Here is a 14,766-nt window from a genome sequence, read left to right as displayed (position 1 = left end):
TAAAAGTTTTTCTCCTTGTTCAAAGTTTTGTGTACATACACACTCCCCAACTGCAGCGTTGCTTCAGTTGTTTACGATTGTACCATTTAATTCATACATTCCCTCTCATTCTTTCTACCAAAATGTAACACTTCTCATCTCAACTTCTATATTCAACAATCTGATCTCATTTTACGTTCATTGACAATGTGACTTTAATGATAAAGCAGCACAAATAAAGAAGATAGTTACCTGGTATGTCACTTTCCCAGCGTAGTGCTTAATGGTGAATTCAGGCAGAGGCATCTTTGGCTTTGAGTACAGAGGATTGTTGTCATGGTGATAGTGACATTTTTGTAGGAAGGTGTGGTCAGTTGCCTAAATTGTAAGAATTTTGTGATCAAACTGCTGGTCACATATATCAAAAAATACATCCTTTACTTGAAAATGGAGTTGACTTGGCTTGAGTTTAGCTAATGTAAATATCTGGTCACCTCACTACAGGAAGGATGTGATACTATAGAGAGAGTGCAGAGGAGATTTACGAGGATGTTGCCTGGATTGGAGAATGTGCCTTATGAGAATAGGTGAGTGAACTTGGCCTTTTCTCCTTGGACTGACAGAGTATGAAGTTCATCTGACAGAGGTGTATAAGATGATGAGAGGCATTGACCATGTGGATAACCAGAGGCTTTTTCACAGGGCTGAAATGGCTAACACAAGGGGTCATAATTTTAAGGTGCTTAGAAGTAGGTATAGGGGGGATGTCAGAGGTAAGTTTTTCACACAGAGTGGTGGGTGCGTGGAATGGACTGCCAGTGACGGTGGTGGAGGCGGGTACAATAGGGTCTTTTTAGAGACTCTTAGACAGGTACGTGGAGCTTAGAAAAATAGAGGGCTATGTGGTAGGGAAATTCTAGGCAGTTTCTAGAGTGGGTTACATGGTCAGCACAACATTGTGGGCCGAAGGGCCTGTAATGTATTGTAGATTTCTATGTTCTATATTCTATGTTCAGTCCACTTGTTTCATGACAGGTGTTTCATTGAATTAAAAATGAATTTGACCCTGTCTGCTATTATATTACATCCTCTCATGGTTACTTTCTCTAGGGTTCAGTTCCTAAAATAATCACATAGTAGTAGTTATTATCGCAGGGGTACAGTTTCTGATAGTTTTAGATTATGTAGATTCAGACTGGGATACAGCTCTTTAGTGTGTTGCTTCCCACTGGATACCGCCCCTAAAGACGCTTCCTTTCAGTGTGTACATTTCACATTGTTGGTAATATTCGCAGGCATGCAGCTTTCAGTAGAGTACCTTTTGTGAAGATGTCGACTCTTTCTGTCACACTATTCCAAGAGTCCCTGGCCTCCCCAAAACTTAACACCTGCTCACTAAGATACACTTCTTAAAGTTGGTGACTTTTGCTGTGTAGAAGTTCCTGAGGATGCTGATTCTTAATGGGTACTGTTGCTAAAGTTAGTGACTATCACTGTGCTACAATTCATTAAGGTGTTGATTCTCACGGGAGTGAGAATCCAAAGCTGCTAACTATCACTGGGGCAAACACGAGGAAATCTGCAGATGTTGGAAATTCAAACAACACACACAAAATGCTGGTGGAACACAGCAGGCCAGGCAGCATCTATAAGGAGAAGCGCTGTCGACGTTTCGGGCCGACGAATTTGAGTTCGAGTCCTGACGAAGGGTCTCGGCCCGAAACGTCAACAGTGCTTCTCCTTATAGATGCTGCCTGGCCTGCTGTGTTCCACCAGCATTTTGTGTGAACTATCACTGGGGTCCTGTTTATGAAGTCATCAACTCTTGTGCAGAACTCATCACTGAACAGCTAGACAGAGATTATCAATGGACAATTGACTCCAGATATTTATTTTGAACCTGATCTCAGCCTTTGCCCTATGTAATTCCCCAGCCAAACTAGCTTTAAGAGCAATCTTGGCTTCTCCACCTCTGCTAAGATCCAGTAAATCAGGGACTCATTTTGGACTTCTACCAAGATTAGAAGAAGCAAGCTTATTGGAACTGACAAGAATCACAGACTTCACACAAAGACCAAGAATGAAAGAGAGGAAGAAAAAATTAGACAAAGACAGATATGGAGATAAGAAGCAGAGAGATGTCAGCTTAACATACTGTCCTTGAGCAAAGTATCAAGGACACTTTGACAAGCAGGATCATAGGAATGACCCTGACCTGTGGGAAAGAGCTTTGATCATCCAATATCCTAAGGATTCCATGAGGCTTCTGAGAAATAAGATCAAGGCAGGGTTGGTTGTCACTGAAGGTAATATGTTTCCAGTCAATATGTTCTTTGATATATTCCTCCTGTAAAATGAAAATACACATTCAAATCAACCAATTAAAAAATAATTAACCCCTTCAAGCAAAACTCCAAAGGTGAATTATAAATAAAACACATTTTTGTTCTGTACAGTTTTCTTCATCCTGTTATTATAAATGCTAGGGTAATAGGGACAGCTTCTAGGAAAGTCCTGAATGATTTCAACCCCATGGCCAAAATTGGTGGCTGTCACTATTGCAAAAATCACTAAGGTGCTGATGCTGACTATCATAAAGATAGTGATTATTAAAGTCTATTACAGCATGGACAGCATAATTGAATCAATTCATTCTGTCTGAAGTAACACGTGCAACAATAACCACAGGTGCTTTGGGTCATCAATAATGTGACTTCGTGATACATTTGAAATGGGATATTTACCGAGAAGCAATGGCACAATGAGCATTTTCGAATGAAAAACAAATCTTGTTTCCAACTTTCAGGACAGCTCTGTATCTGGGACACATTATTGCTAAGTCAGTGACCATAATTCCCCTCTGTTTATGTGTAGCTTTCTGTGACTTTCTGAAATATTTTTCTTATTTTAATAAAACAGTACTTGATTTTGACCTATAATGTGAAATCCATTGAGCCAAATGTTGAACTCGCCTCACAAACAGCGGAAATTCTGCAGATGCTGGAAATTTCGACTCGAAACACGGACTATACGCTTTTCCATAGATGATGACAGGCCTTCTGAGTTCCTCCAGCACTTTGCGTGTGCAGCTGAACTCTCCTGTTGACTATGCTATATCAGGTGCAGCTGATGTATTAAACTCGGTTTTCTGTATGTCAAAGTGCAAGGCCAGAGTGATGCAGATGCAGAATTCCATTTTGAGGAGGTCAGTGGCAAACTCCACTTAGACTTTGGTGCTGTAACAGTTTTCATTGAAATGATACACGACTAGAAAGAATGGCACATGCACAAAAATCACAAGCCATGGAAGCAGTGAATAGCTCTTATCTTCCAATTCAGCTCCTGTAGTGGTATTGCTCCTGAAATATGTTAGGTAAAATGAATTCCCTAAGAATAAAAGATCACACGTGTTTCCTGATCTCTGAATACCCAAATGAACCATGAGATTCAGGTACTCGGGAACATCCTCTGCTCTTTACAAGGCTAATTCCAGCCATTCAGGAAATTCATTATGAGGCTGCTATTGAAGTCACAATGGTGTGCAGCCCCTCAGAGCAGGAGCACAGCTGGAGAGTGAAGGCTGCTGGCATTTATTCTCCTATGCCTTTGTGTCCTCAGCCATGAACGTGCTACCTCTGACACCTGGATGCTTCTCCCCCGAAAATGAAATCAGTGGGGTGTCTGTCAATGCATCCACTTTGCAGAGGTTTCAAATACAGGCACTCCCGGGGCACCGAATTACCCATGTAATAAAAGTCCAAATTACACAAATGCCTCCATACACTAAAATCACTTTTCAGGGGAGTAGTAATGATGATTTAATGTTTGATGGTGTTCATCAATAACTGGATACAGTAGTTTGTATTCCATTACTTTAATAATAGGTAGTGTTAGGATGATAATTCAGCCAAAAGAATGACAGCAAGTTAACATAGAACGAAATGTTCCTGGGATGTGGGAATACCAGCTGATTGACATATTTCAGAAACAGAACTCTTACATAACCCAGGAGCTGCCTCTACAGAAATGGCAGTGGTGTTCACCTTGAAGTATGGCAGGTGATGTGAATACATTTCTGAATGAGAAATGTCTTGCATGTGCCCTGCAGCAGACAGCAGGAGTGAAGACATGAAATGCGAAAAGTCCTTTAAATGATGCTGTAACGAAGCAAGCAGCCCTGGCTGGGTTCAGTGCCACTTACAGACATGCTTTGGGGCAATATGACCTCATCTCTATCAACAATGCCCAAAAGTTGGATTGCATAAAGAACGATGGCATTAGAAGCTCATCTGATGCAGACATCAGAGGGGGTAACATGACCAGATGTCTATAGTGGAATTTCTAGAATGGCACAATTTGACTTATTATTAATCACATTTCATTCTGCAGATAATTGATTCTCATTGTAGCATGACTTTGTTCCAGGCATGTATGCTAGCATACAGCTATGTCTCTATCCTGGTAGCCCTGATCCAATAGCAGAGTGGGAAACTTCCAGCAGATGAACTCCAGCCATTCAAGGCCATGAATCACCACACCTTTTGCCAGGCCAACGAGGGGTGGGTTGAAAATTGCAGCATTGCCAACAATGTTCACATCTCACAAAGCAAATAATATAAAAACCATTATCAGGCCTCAAGGATGGAGGTGGATGGGTTAATGAATAATACAACCATGGGACTGAATAGGGACAGTACACTGGAACAACAGTCTGAAGAAGGACTGGAATGGGATACCGACATAGCATTATGTACTCGTAGGCGTAATTTCAAAGCTGGACTGACCTTCCCGTTGCTGACAAAATGAGATAGAATCCAGTAAATTCATGGCCCCCCATTGTTCTTTGAAATGGGGAAGAAGTGTTCAAAATTTCTTTTGCTATCTAAAATTAAAACTAAAACATGATATCCTGTACCTGCTCCAATTTGAAGATGATCTTATTGAAAAAGTATTGTAGGTATTCATTAGCATAATTAATGCACAGCTGTTCAAAACTGTTTACAGTCAAATCCTGGAAATAAATTGATACATGGATTAGTTAAATAAAGGTTTGATACATCAGAATAAAGTGCGCAGAGTAAACAAGGACTACCATAATTCAGAGAAAATTCTAAGTTTTGTTCACATCCCTCTAATCTTTAATTTGGATTTTATTGCATCACATTTCTGCTTTCTGCCTTCTGTTCTATATAAGACCTGCAGGGATGGCATAGAGCTGAGTACTATGTTTTAAAAAATAGAGAAAGTTTTATGTATGGGAGAGGCAAGAACACTGACAAAAAGAAAGGACACATTAAATTGGATCAAGTTAGAACAAAGTCTGGACAAAGTCCTTTTCAGTCGGGCTCCAGGAAAATATATTATCAGGCTCCAAATATGTTTATTTTTACCATAAAGAAATTCAGGATGGGATTGAAATCAGTGTGTAAAAACGTGAGCAAGACCAGAATAAACTAGGTTTCCATTCAATTTTCTGTTTGGCCTATTTGTTCAGAGTGGGAACCCACACTGTTTGGTGATTGGTGAAGAATCATATGATGGAAGTCCTGCATCAGCCTCTTTAATGGTGCCCGGCAAAGACTTATTCTAACTCTCCCTCAAACCTTACATTGGTATGCCATATAGAAGTGAATAGGCTGAAGAAACTGACTCCCTAGACACAGGCCGAATATCCATACAGAAATGCCCTAATATAGGCCATTAGTCCTACAGCTGTCAAAGGTGTTGACAAAGAACATGGTATGTCTATACTAGTGGTTTTTTAAAAACTTGAAATCCCAAAATTACTGAAAAGAAATTTTTTTCTATGGGCCCAGACTGATTAAGCGTTTAAAATCTCCATACTGGCCTCTTTCTTGGTAATGACTTACCTCAAATCCATAAATATCTAAGATGGCTATGGACATGGATTCTGTCTTCGGAGAAACCAATGTGTTTATTCTATCAGTGAGCCAATTGAAGATCAGTGAGTAAAGGATCTTGGCAACAGCATCTCTGCAAGAAAAGAAAATATATCCTTAAATTAAGCCAGGTTATCAACTGGAGAAGATTCTTGTTCATTTACATTTGCTCTTTGCCATTTAATCTACAGATAAGCAGGTGCACAGATACTTGAACATCCCCAGGTGCAGCTTTGCCTCTGATGTCCTCGTAGCTTGACTGAGATCAATGTGATGAAACACAATTTGCAGTTAAGTAAAGGGAAGACTAAAGGCATTTCTCTCAGCCTAAGGTCAACATTTATTTCCTCGCCACTGAATCCCGACCCTTCCTGAACCATGGTCTCAAACTGAAAAAGAATTAACTCCGCATCCAGTCAGTCAGCCAAGATTGTCTCTTCCCAATTTTGTAATACTGCCAGCCCTTATCCTGGATCAACGTAACTATTTTAATAGCTTGCAGATATGACAAATCTGGTGCCTTCATAATTGGCATCTCATTTTTTTTGTAAACTCTGGTCTATGCCAAAGCTTTACTTCTGTATGCTATTCAGCATCAACCCAGTTTTCACATCAGTCTTGTTCTTGCCAACCTACATTGGCTCCTGATTTTCCCAGGGTCAAATGTACAATGTTCAATTATGGCTTTCAATTCTTCCATTATCCTACCTTTCTCTATTGCTGTGACCTTCCTAATGTACCCCCCCCCACCACCTCCCATTCACAAGTAACATCCCTCACAACCTTCAATGCACCCTGCATATTTCCTTCATTCACTGCACTTCGTATCACCTCCACCTATATAGACTACTGTACAGAAGCACATTGGGCCAGCTGGTGGTGTAATCAGCATTGGATTCGAGGTGGATGGTCTTGAGTTCGAATCCGGCTGGGTCCCAACCTGGGCAACAGAAGAAAGGCCTGGCAATCCACTTCCATATCTTGCCATGAAAACCCTGTGGACAACTACACCATCCATAGGGTCGCCAAGAGTCGACAACAACTTGACAGCACCCAACAACAACAACAACAACAACAGAGTGCCTAAGCTGTGGAGAGGAGAGTGTAAATTTGGCAAGAGCAAAGGATATTGGGAATGGCGAGGGTGGAGGAGGAGGAGTGTTGGATGGCGAAGGCCATTTCATTTCCTCCCAAAGAATTGATTTATTGATTATTACAGAATGTCTCTCTGGTGCTTCCTGCTCCCTCTCCCCTTTTCCCAACCCTTTTGTGTATTGCATACTGTATATTGTATATGCCTTGGACTTTAGGACAGATCAGTACATTTTGGATTCTATACCTTTCATACCCCCTCTCTCCTACATTGCATTCTTCACACCTTCTGCACATTCAATTGGCCCTGAAACACTTTAAGTGCTTTTCCAGTTCCATACATTAAAGCAAAGGTCTGATACTGTTTTAGTATCTTAGAGCAGGGGTTCCCAACCTTTCTAATGTCATGGACCCCTATAATTAACCGATGGGTCTATGAAATCCAGGTAGGAAATTCATCACTTAAATACGTGGAGAGAAATACCACACACTAATATTTCTAGTTTACTATGATCAACAGGGGCTATGACTGTATATTCTATAAATAGTGGTTGCAAATCCTTTGGCAAGATATATCAAGTGTAAACATAAAATTGGTCACTGCCATATTTAATTTTCAGCTGCTGCTGCTGCTAATCTTCGCGTCATGTCCAGGACCAGGTTTGGATTTGAGTGCTAGTTGATGGAGACAGAAGCCAACCACCTGATCTCTGAGCCACATATGACCATGTCTTCTAACTGGATATGGCAGGGAGTTTTGTGTGAACTCCTCTTGTCTTACACACACACACACACACACACACACACACACACACACACACACACACACACACACACACACACACACACACACACACACACACACACACACACACACACACACACACACACACACACACACACACACTTCTAGTCCACTGAGTGTAGAGACTGCAAACGTAAACCATATACCATTGGCCAATATGACAAAACTGCTGTGCTCTATATAAAATTGAGATGACTACTTTATCCATTATATTATTTTCCCACAAATGATCAAACATCATCAACTTATAAACTATTTAAAAACATAAATCAGTCTCAATATAAATCAACATCAAACAGAAAATATTAATGCTTTTGATCTTACCTGGCATCAACTGCACTTTCCACTGTTAGAGGGGTGAAAATCTTCTCTCTCATGGTTTCCTGAGAGGAAGAAACAATAAAAGCTCCTTGGAATTCAATGTCAATGTGTAATATTTTGTTATTAAAACACTGTACATTGTATGTGCTATCAGGATGAAAGGGAAATAGAAATGGATCCTCCCTAGGCTGGCTAGTGTTAAGATCAAGCAGTTGGGCTCAGTTCCTTGGACTGTTACTTGGAAAGTGGAGAACTGGGTGGAGAAGATGACTTCCATCATCTTCAATGGGATCCTACCACCAAACACATCTTTTACCTACCCCCCCACCAATCTCCGCTTTCCACAGGATTCACTCAATTCCTTTGTCCATTCACCCCTCCCCACTGATCTCCTCCCTGTAAGCAGCACAAATGCTACACCTGCTCATTCAGAGCTCCAGATAGTCCTCCCAGGTAAGCAACACTTCACCATCGAATCTATCAGGGTCATCCACTGTATCCAGCGTTCCCAGTGCGGCCTCCTCTACATCGCTGAGACCCAATGCAGATTGGGGTCTGTTTTGTTGAGAACCTTTGCTCTGTCCACAACAGGCAAGATTTCCCAGTGGCCAACTATTTTAAGTCCATTCCTCACGCTCATTCTGACACATGGTCCATGGCCTCCTCTACCTACCACACTGAGGCCACCCTCAAGCTGGAGGAGCAACACCTCATGTTCTGTCTGTGTGGCCTTCAACCTGATGGTATGAACATCGATTTCTCTAACTTCTGGTAATTATTCCCCCCTCCCCTTCTCTCTTTTTCCATTCCCCTCTTGCCCCTTCCCTTCTCTACACTTGCCTATCACCTCCCTCTGGTGCTCCTCCTCCTTCCTATCCTCCCATGGTCCACTCTCCTCTCCTATCAGATTCCCTCTTCCTCAGGCCTTTACTCCTTCCAACTATCACCTCCCAGCTTCTTACATCATTCCCCCCCCCTCCACCCAACTTGCCTTTCCTCCCGCTTGGCTTCTTCACCTATCACCTTCCAGCTTTTACTCCTTTCCTACCCCCCCGCCCCACCTTCTTGCCCTTTCCTTTCTAGTCTCGATGAAGGGTCTCAGCCTGAAACGTTGACTGTTTTGTTCCGATCCATAGGTGCTGCCTGTCCTGTTGGAGTGACAGTGCAGAGGATGGAACAGAAACCAAAAAAAGTTGCACATTTAAAATCCTGAGGTGAAGCTACGGTATTCAAGGACTTCAGACTGCTAGGGGGCATAGTTGAGAAAGTGGTGCTCTGTTTTTGGCGGGACTTTAGTTTGAGAGGAATAGTGAAACGGTCCTGGAACTCTCACAAGGGCAACAGTTTGACAGTATTGCCCTTGAACAGGAAACACTGAGGAGATGTGGTACTCCTTCAGGAGTAGTACTGGAAAATACGGCATTGTTCGAGGGTCTGCAACATGGAAAAGCGAGCTGAGGGTGCACAGCAATGGCAGGAGAGCAATGCTGAGGGAACCAGCATGCATTGTTGGAAGGGCAGTACTCTGAGAGTACTGCACTGTTGGAGGGTTCTGAGGACGCTCTGCATAACTGGAGAGGCAGTACAGAGACCACAGTACTGTTGGGGGAGCAGCACCTCCGGTATATGCAGAGGAGATGCTGCACTAAGGCCCTATTTGAAATCTTAGCTAGAAGGAAGTGGTTTCAAGGCTCCATCTGAAATTGAGCAGTGTTCCACCAAATAAAGGAACTTTACTATTCACTTATAGTCCCGCTTGGGGGCGCAATAATATCAGCGCTGGACTCTGGAGCAAAGCTTCCCGAGTTCGAATCCAAGTCGGTTTGAGCGTCGAGCTAGCAACTCGGCCTCGTAAAAACAAGAATAGCTTGCTACGGAAACACCATCATGACGGTGCCCCGATAACTCCACTGCCGAGTTAAGGGCTATTCTTCTTCTTCTAAACTATTCACCTATCATATTTGTTACATCAATCAACAGCTGAGTTTCTTATATTACAGCGGAGACTTCATTTCAATGTCTGTGACAGTGTTGTACATCATTACACCATAACGGATTTTATTTCTAACAAGTCAGTACTGGAGATTTTACGCAACCTCTGTTTCTCAAAGTGGGATCACAACATGAAGAAATTGTGATGAATTCTGTTGGATAGTAATGGGAGGCAGAGGAGAGATAAAATAGGCTAAAGACAACCACTTTGGATATTGTCCATAACTTGGATTGGTTTACCATATTTTACAATGAAAACACATCAAGATTCCATAGAATTGGGATGAATGGCATGGACCCAAAAGGAAGTAATGACATTCAGAAATTTAACAGGGTGATTGGAGTTGGAGCAATAATTGATAAGGCAACTAGCATTGAGAGTATGTTGCTGAGGAACAGAATGAAAAAAAAGAAGATAGGCCATAAGACCATAACACATAGGAGAACCTCATTGTCCCTAAGAGGACAATTTATCTTTGCTGTCTGGTTAAATCTCTGTTGACTGTTTGTAAAAAAATTTGGGGCAGCGACTGATCAACATTGAAAGTGTTAAGTCAGATGGAAATTATGGCAGATTTGAAGATCCGGGCACTGCTTGTAAATTAGTGATTCGCATTCATACAGTGCTAAACTTGTACCGATCTTTAATTCTAAAGGTGACTTTTTGCCTCTTGCTGCACTCTGCTGAGTTAGATAATCGTGGTACGGATTTCCCTTTGTCTTTCAAACAGATCATGGTTTGGTTTAATATCTGGTGTGTTTAGTAAAGTGAACATCAGACTGCCCGAAAAGCTGCTTAACTGCTTGATCATTCCACAAGGAGGTTGACTCCAGAGAACTTCACTGGGGGCAGAGTCAAAGAGCATGACTTACCGTCACTTTATATGTGATGGATCTTTGCAGACCTTCGGGAGACACTTGTAATAACTCTGCCACAACTCGGATCTCATGAGCACTGACTACTGATGCCACCTCTTGTGAATCAGTCTGTAACAGGGCACAACCAATAGAGGACAAATTAAAATACTACAAATGCTAGAATTACGTAACAAAATAGCAAATCCATACTAAGGGTGTCAGGTATCGTCTGTGCAAAAAGGAACAGAGTTCATTTCTGCTTGATGAACTTTCATGAAAGCTGGGGCAAATTAGACATCAATGTATTTTGAAATATAAAGAGAGGCAGGAGGGGAGCAGAAGACATAAGGGAGGTCTATAATGTAGCAGAAATGAGGACAGAGGAAGTAACAAGAGCAATATAATGGGATAAGTAAGACCATAAACTGTAAACCTTACAGAGGTGTAAATAGGGGAAGCTGAACAGTTTTCTGAAATTGCCAGATGAATAAAACAATGAATGCTGGAAATGTGAAATGAAATTGTGGGAGATGCTGATGACTTAAATTTGTTTAACTTCATATTCAAAGTTTCAAAGTACACTTATTATCAAAGTATGTATTCAGAATATAACTTCGAGATTCATCCCCCTGAAGGCAGCCACGGACAAAGAAACACTGTGGAACCCATTCAAGAAAACATCAAACACCCAATGCGCGAGAAAAAGAAAAAAATTGCGCAAATAGCAAAAAGTGAGTGAGCATCAAAACCAGGAGAAATAAAGGAAATCACAAACAAGTGAAAATCTGCAGATGCTGGAAATCCAAGCAACACAAACAAAATGCTGGTGGAACACAGCAAGCCAGGCAGCATCTATGGAAAGGTGTACAGTCGACATTTCGGGCTGAGAATCCTCGTCAGACCCTTCGTCTTTTGAGTCACTCAAAAGAAGAGCTGGAGGTGATCAACTCCTCTTGGAGCACAAATGTATCAGTGGTATCCCAATCCCGTTCACCAGACCTGGAATACCTCACAATTAAATGTCGTCCAGCTTACCTGCCGCGGGAGATTTCAGCGATAATTTTGGTAGCTGTATGCATTCCACCTCGGGCCAATATCAAACAGGCTCTAGATGATCTGATCGATGTGATCAACAGGCATGAAACAGCACACCCCGATGCCTTCGCCATCATTTTGGGGGATTTTAACCAGGTCAGTTTGAAACAGTCACTAAATAATTATCATCAACAAATCACTTGCAGTACCAGAGGAAACAACACATTGGACCATTGTTACACTAAGATCAAGAATGCCCACTGTGCTATTCCACGCCCTCATTTCGGGAAGTCTGATCACCTGGCTGTACTTCTACTCCCTGAGTATAGGCAGAGACTAAAGACTGGAGTACCAGCAGTGAGGACCAAGAGGAAGAACAAGAGCACCTATAGGGCTGCTTTGAATCGATGGACTGGACTGCATTCAGGAAATCATCTTTGAATCTGGATGAGTATGCTGCAGTTGTTACCGACTTCATTAGAACCTGTGTGGATGAGTGTGTGCCTATGAAAATATACTGAACGTTTCCAAACCAAAAGCCGTGGATGAACCAGGAGGTTTGTTGTCTCCTGAGGGCCAGATCTGCGGTATTTAAGTCTGGTGACTCAGGTCTGTACAAGAAAACCAGGTATGACTTGCCGAGGAATATTTCAAGAGTGAAGAAACAATTTTCAGTGAGGATGGAGGCGACATCAGATACACGTCCACTCTGGCAGGGTTTGCAAGACATTACTTCCTACAAAGCGAAACCCAATAGTATGAATGGCAGTGACGCTTCACTACCAGAACTCAATGCCTTTTATGCCTGTTTTGAAAGGGAGAATATAACTACAGCTGTGAAGATCCTGTGATCTTTGTATTGGAGGCCAGTGTCAGGCTTTCTTTCAGGAGGGTGAACCCTCACAAGGCAGCAGGCCCTGATGGAGTATCTGGTAAGGCTCTAGAAACTTGTGGCAATCAGCTGGTGGGTGTATTCAAACACATTTTCAACCTCTCACTGCTGCTTCAAAAGGGCAACAATTATACCAGTGCCCAAGAAGAGTAGTGTGGGCTACCTAAACGACTATCATCCAGTAGCACTCACGTCTACAGTGATGAAATGCTTTCAGAGGTTGGTCATGGTTAGAATCAACTCCTGCCTCAATAAGGACCTAGATCCACTGCCATTTGCCTGTTGCTAGAATAGGTCTACGGCAGACTCAATCTCAATGGCTCTTCATGTGGCCTTAGATTACCTGGACAATACAAGCACCTACGTCAGGATACTGTTCATTGACTATAGCTCAGTGTTTAACACCATCATTCTTACAGAACTGATTGAAAACCTACAGAACCTGGACCTCTGTCCCTCCTTCTACAATTGCATCCTTGACTTCCTAACTGGATGACCACAATCTGTGCAGATTGGTGATAATATCTCTTCCTTGTTGACAATCAACACTGGCGCACCTCAGGGGTGTGTGCTTAGCCCACTGCTTTACTCTCTCTATACCCACGACTGTGTGGCTAAGTGTGACTCAAATACCATCTATAGATTTGCTGGTGGAACAACCATTGTTGGCAGAATCTCAGATGGTGATGAGAGGGTGTATAGGAGTGAAATATACCAACTAGTGGAATGGTGTCGCAGCAACAACCTCGCACTCAATGTCAGTAAGACCAAAGAACTGACTGTGGTCTTCAGAAAGGATAAGATGAGGGAACACAAAACAATCCTCAAAGAGGGATTAGAAGTGGAGAGAGTGACCAGTTTCAAATTCCTGGGTGTCAAGATCTCTGAGGGTCTGACCTGATCCCAACTTATCGACACAGCTGTAAGGAGTTTGAGGAGATTTGGTTTGTCACCTAAAACACTGGAAAACATCTACAGATGTACTGTGGAGAGCATTCTGACTGGCTGCATCACCATCTTGTGTGTGTGTGTGTGGGGAGGGGGGTGCGTGGCTAGTGCACAGGATTGAAAGAAGCTACAGAAAGTTATAAAATTAGTCAGCTCCATCACTAGCTTCTGTAGAATCAAAGACATCTTCAAGGAGTGGTGCCTCAGAAAGGCGGTGTCCATTATTAAGGACCCCCATCACCCAGGACACACTTTCTTCTCATCGTTACTTTCAGGAAGGAGGTACAGCAGCCTGAAGGCACACACCCAATGATTCAGGAACAGCTTCTTCCCCTCTGCCATATGATTTGTAAATGGACATTCAACCCATGAACACTACCTCATTTTTTTCTGTTTTTGCACTATTTTTAATTTAACTATTTAATATACATATCCACTTACTGTAATTCATTTACTTCTATATTATCATGTAGTGCACTGTACTGCTGCTGCTAAGTTAACAAATTTCATGACATATTCCAGTGATAATAAACCTGATTCTGTTTCTGATTTGTACTTCCCCAATGAGATTAAATCCTTACAAGGGTACATTATTCTATTCATAAAGCTTTTAAAACTTTGAATTAGATTGTGGTTTATCATTTAGTTCTGCAAAATCAACAATTTTGCCTACCACCTATTAAAATCCCTCAATTAGATTGTAGTCTTTCTCTGTACTAAAGAGATTGATTATTCTGTAAATATAACTGTAATATCCTTAATTCAGCTCTAGCCTGTATTTCATCCTCAGAACATTAGGAGCCAAAGAAACAAGAGTGGCCAGTGGCAGAGATCAAACATCACATTGATACACCATCGTCACAGAATTAACTTGCACAGACAGAGCATGGTTCTGACAAGTTCTCCACAAATACGGCCTGACCCAGGAGCGTTTCAATCATTTT

General features: G+C 41.9%; 1 protein-coding gene across 1 annotated transcript in view; it reads right to left on the bottom strand.

Moving 5' to 3' along the window:
* The window catches only part of myo15aa (myosin XVAa), a 190,413-nt gene that overhangs the window by 156,148 nt on the left and 19,499 nt on the right, over positions 1 to 14,766 (bottom strand). Inside the window, exons 11-16 of the mRNA XM_073060850.1 lie at positions 10,963 to 11,076; positions 8,101 to 8,159; positions 5,850 to 5,973; positions 4,895 to 4,990; positions 2,195 to 2,326; positions 232 to 357 (exon numbers count right to left, since the gene is read on the bottom strand). Of these exons, the coding sequence (XP_072916951.1) occupies positions 232 to 357; positions 2,195 to 2,326; positions 4,895 to 4,990; positions 5,850 to 5,973; positions 8,101 to 8,159; positions 10,963 to 11,076 (651 nt within the window). The remainder of the gene's footprint in view (positions 1 to 231; positions 358 to 2,194; positions 2,327 to 4,894; positions 4,991 to 5,849; positions 5,974 to 8,100; positions 8,160 to 10,962; positions 11,077 to 14,766) is intronic.

The sequence above is a fragment of the Hemitrygon akajei genome, chromosome 11, assembly GCF_048418815.1.
Source record: "Hemitrygon akajei chromosome 11, sHemAka1.3, whole genome shotgun sequence".
In the NCBI taxonomy this organism is placed as follows: domain Eukaryota; kingdom Metazoa; phylum Chordata; class Chondrichthyes; order Myliobatiformes; family Dasyatidae; genus Hemitrygon; species Hemitrygon akajei.
Note: the sequence above shows the minus strand (reverse complement) of the source record. Positions and strands in the feature narration are given on the sequence as shown.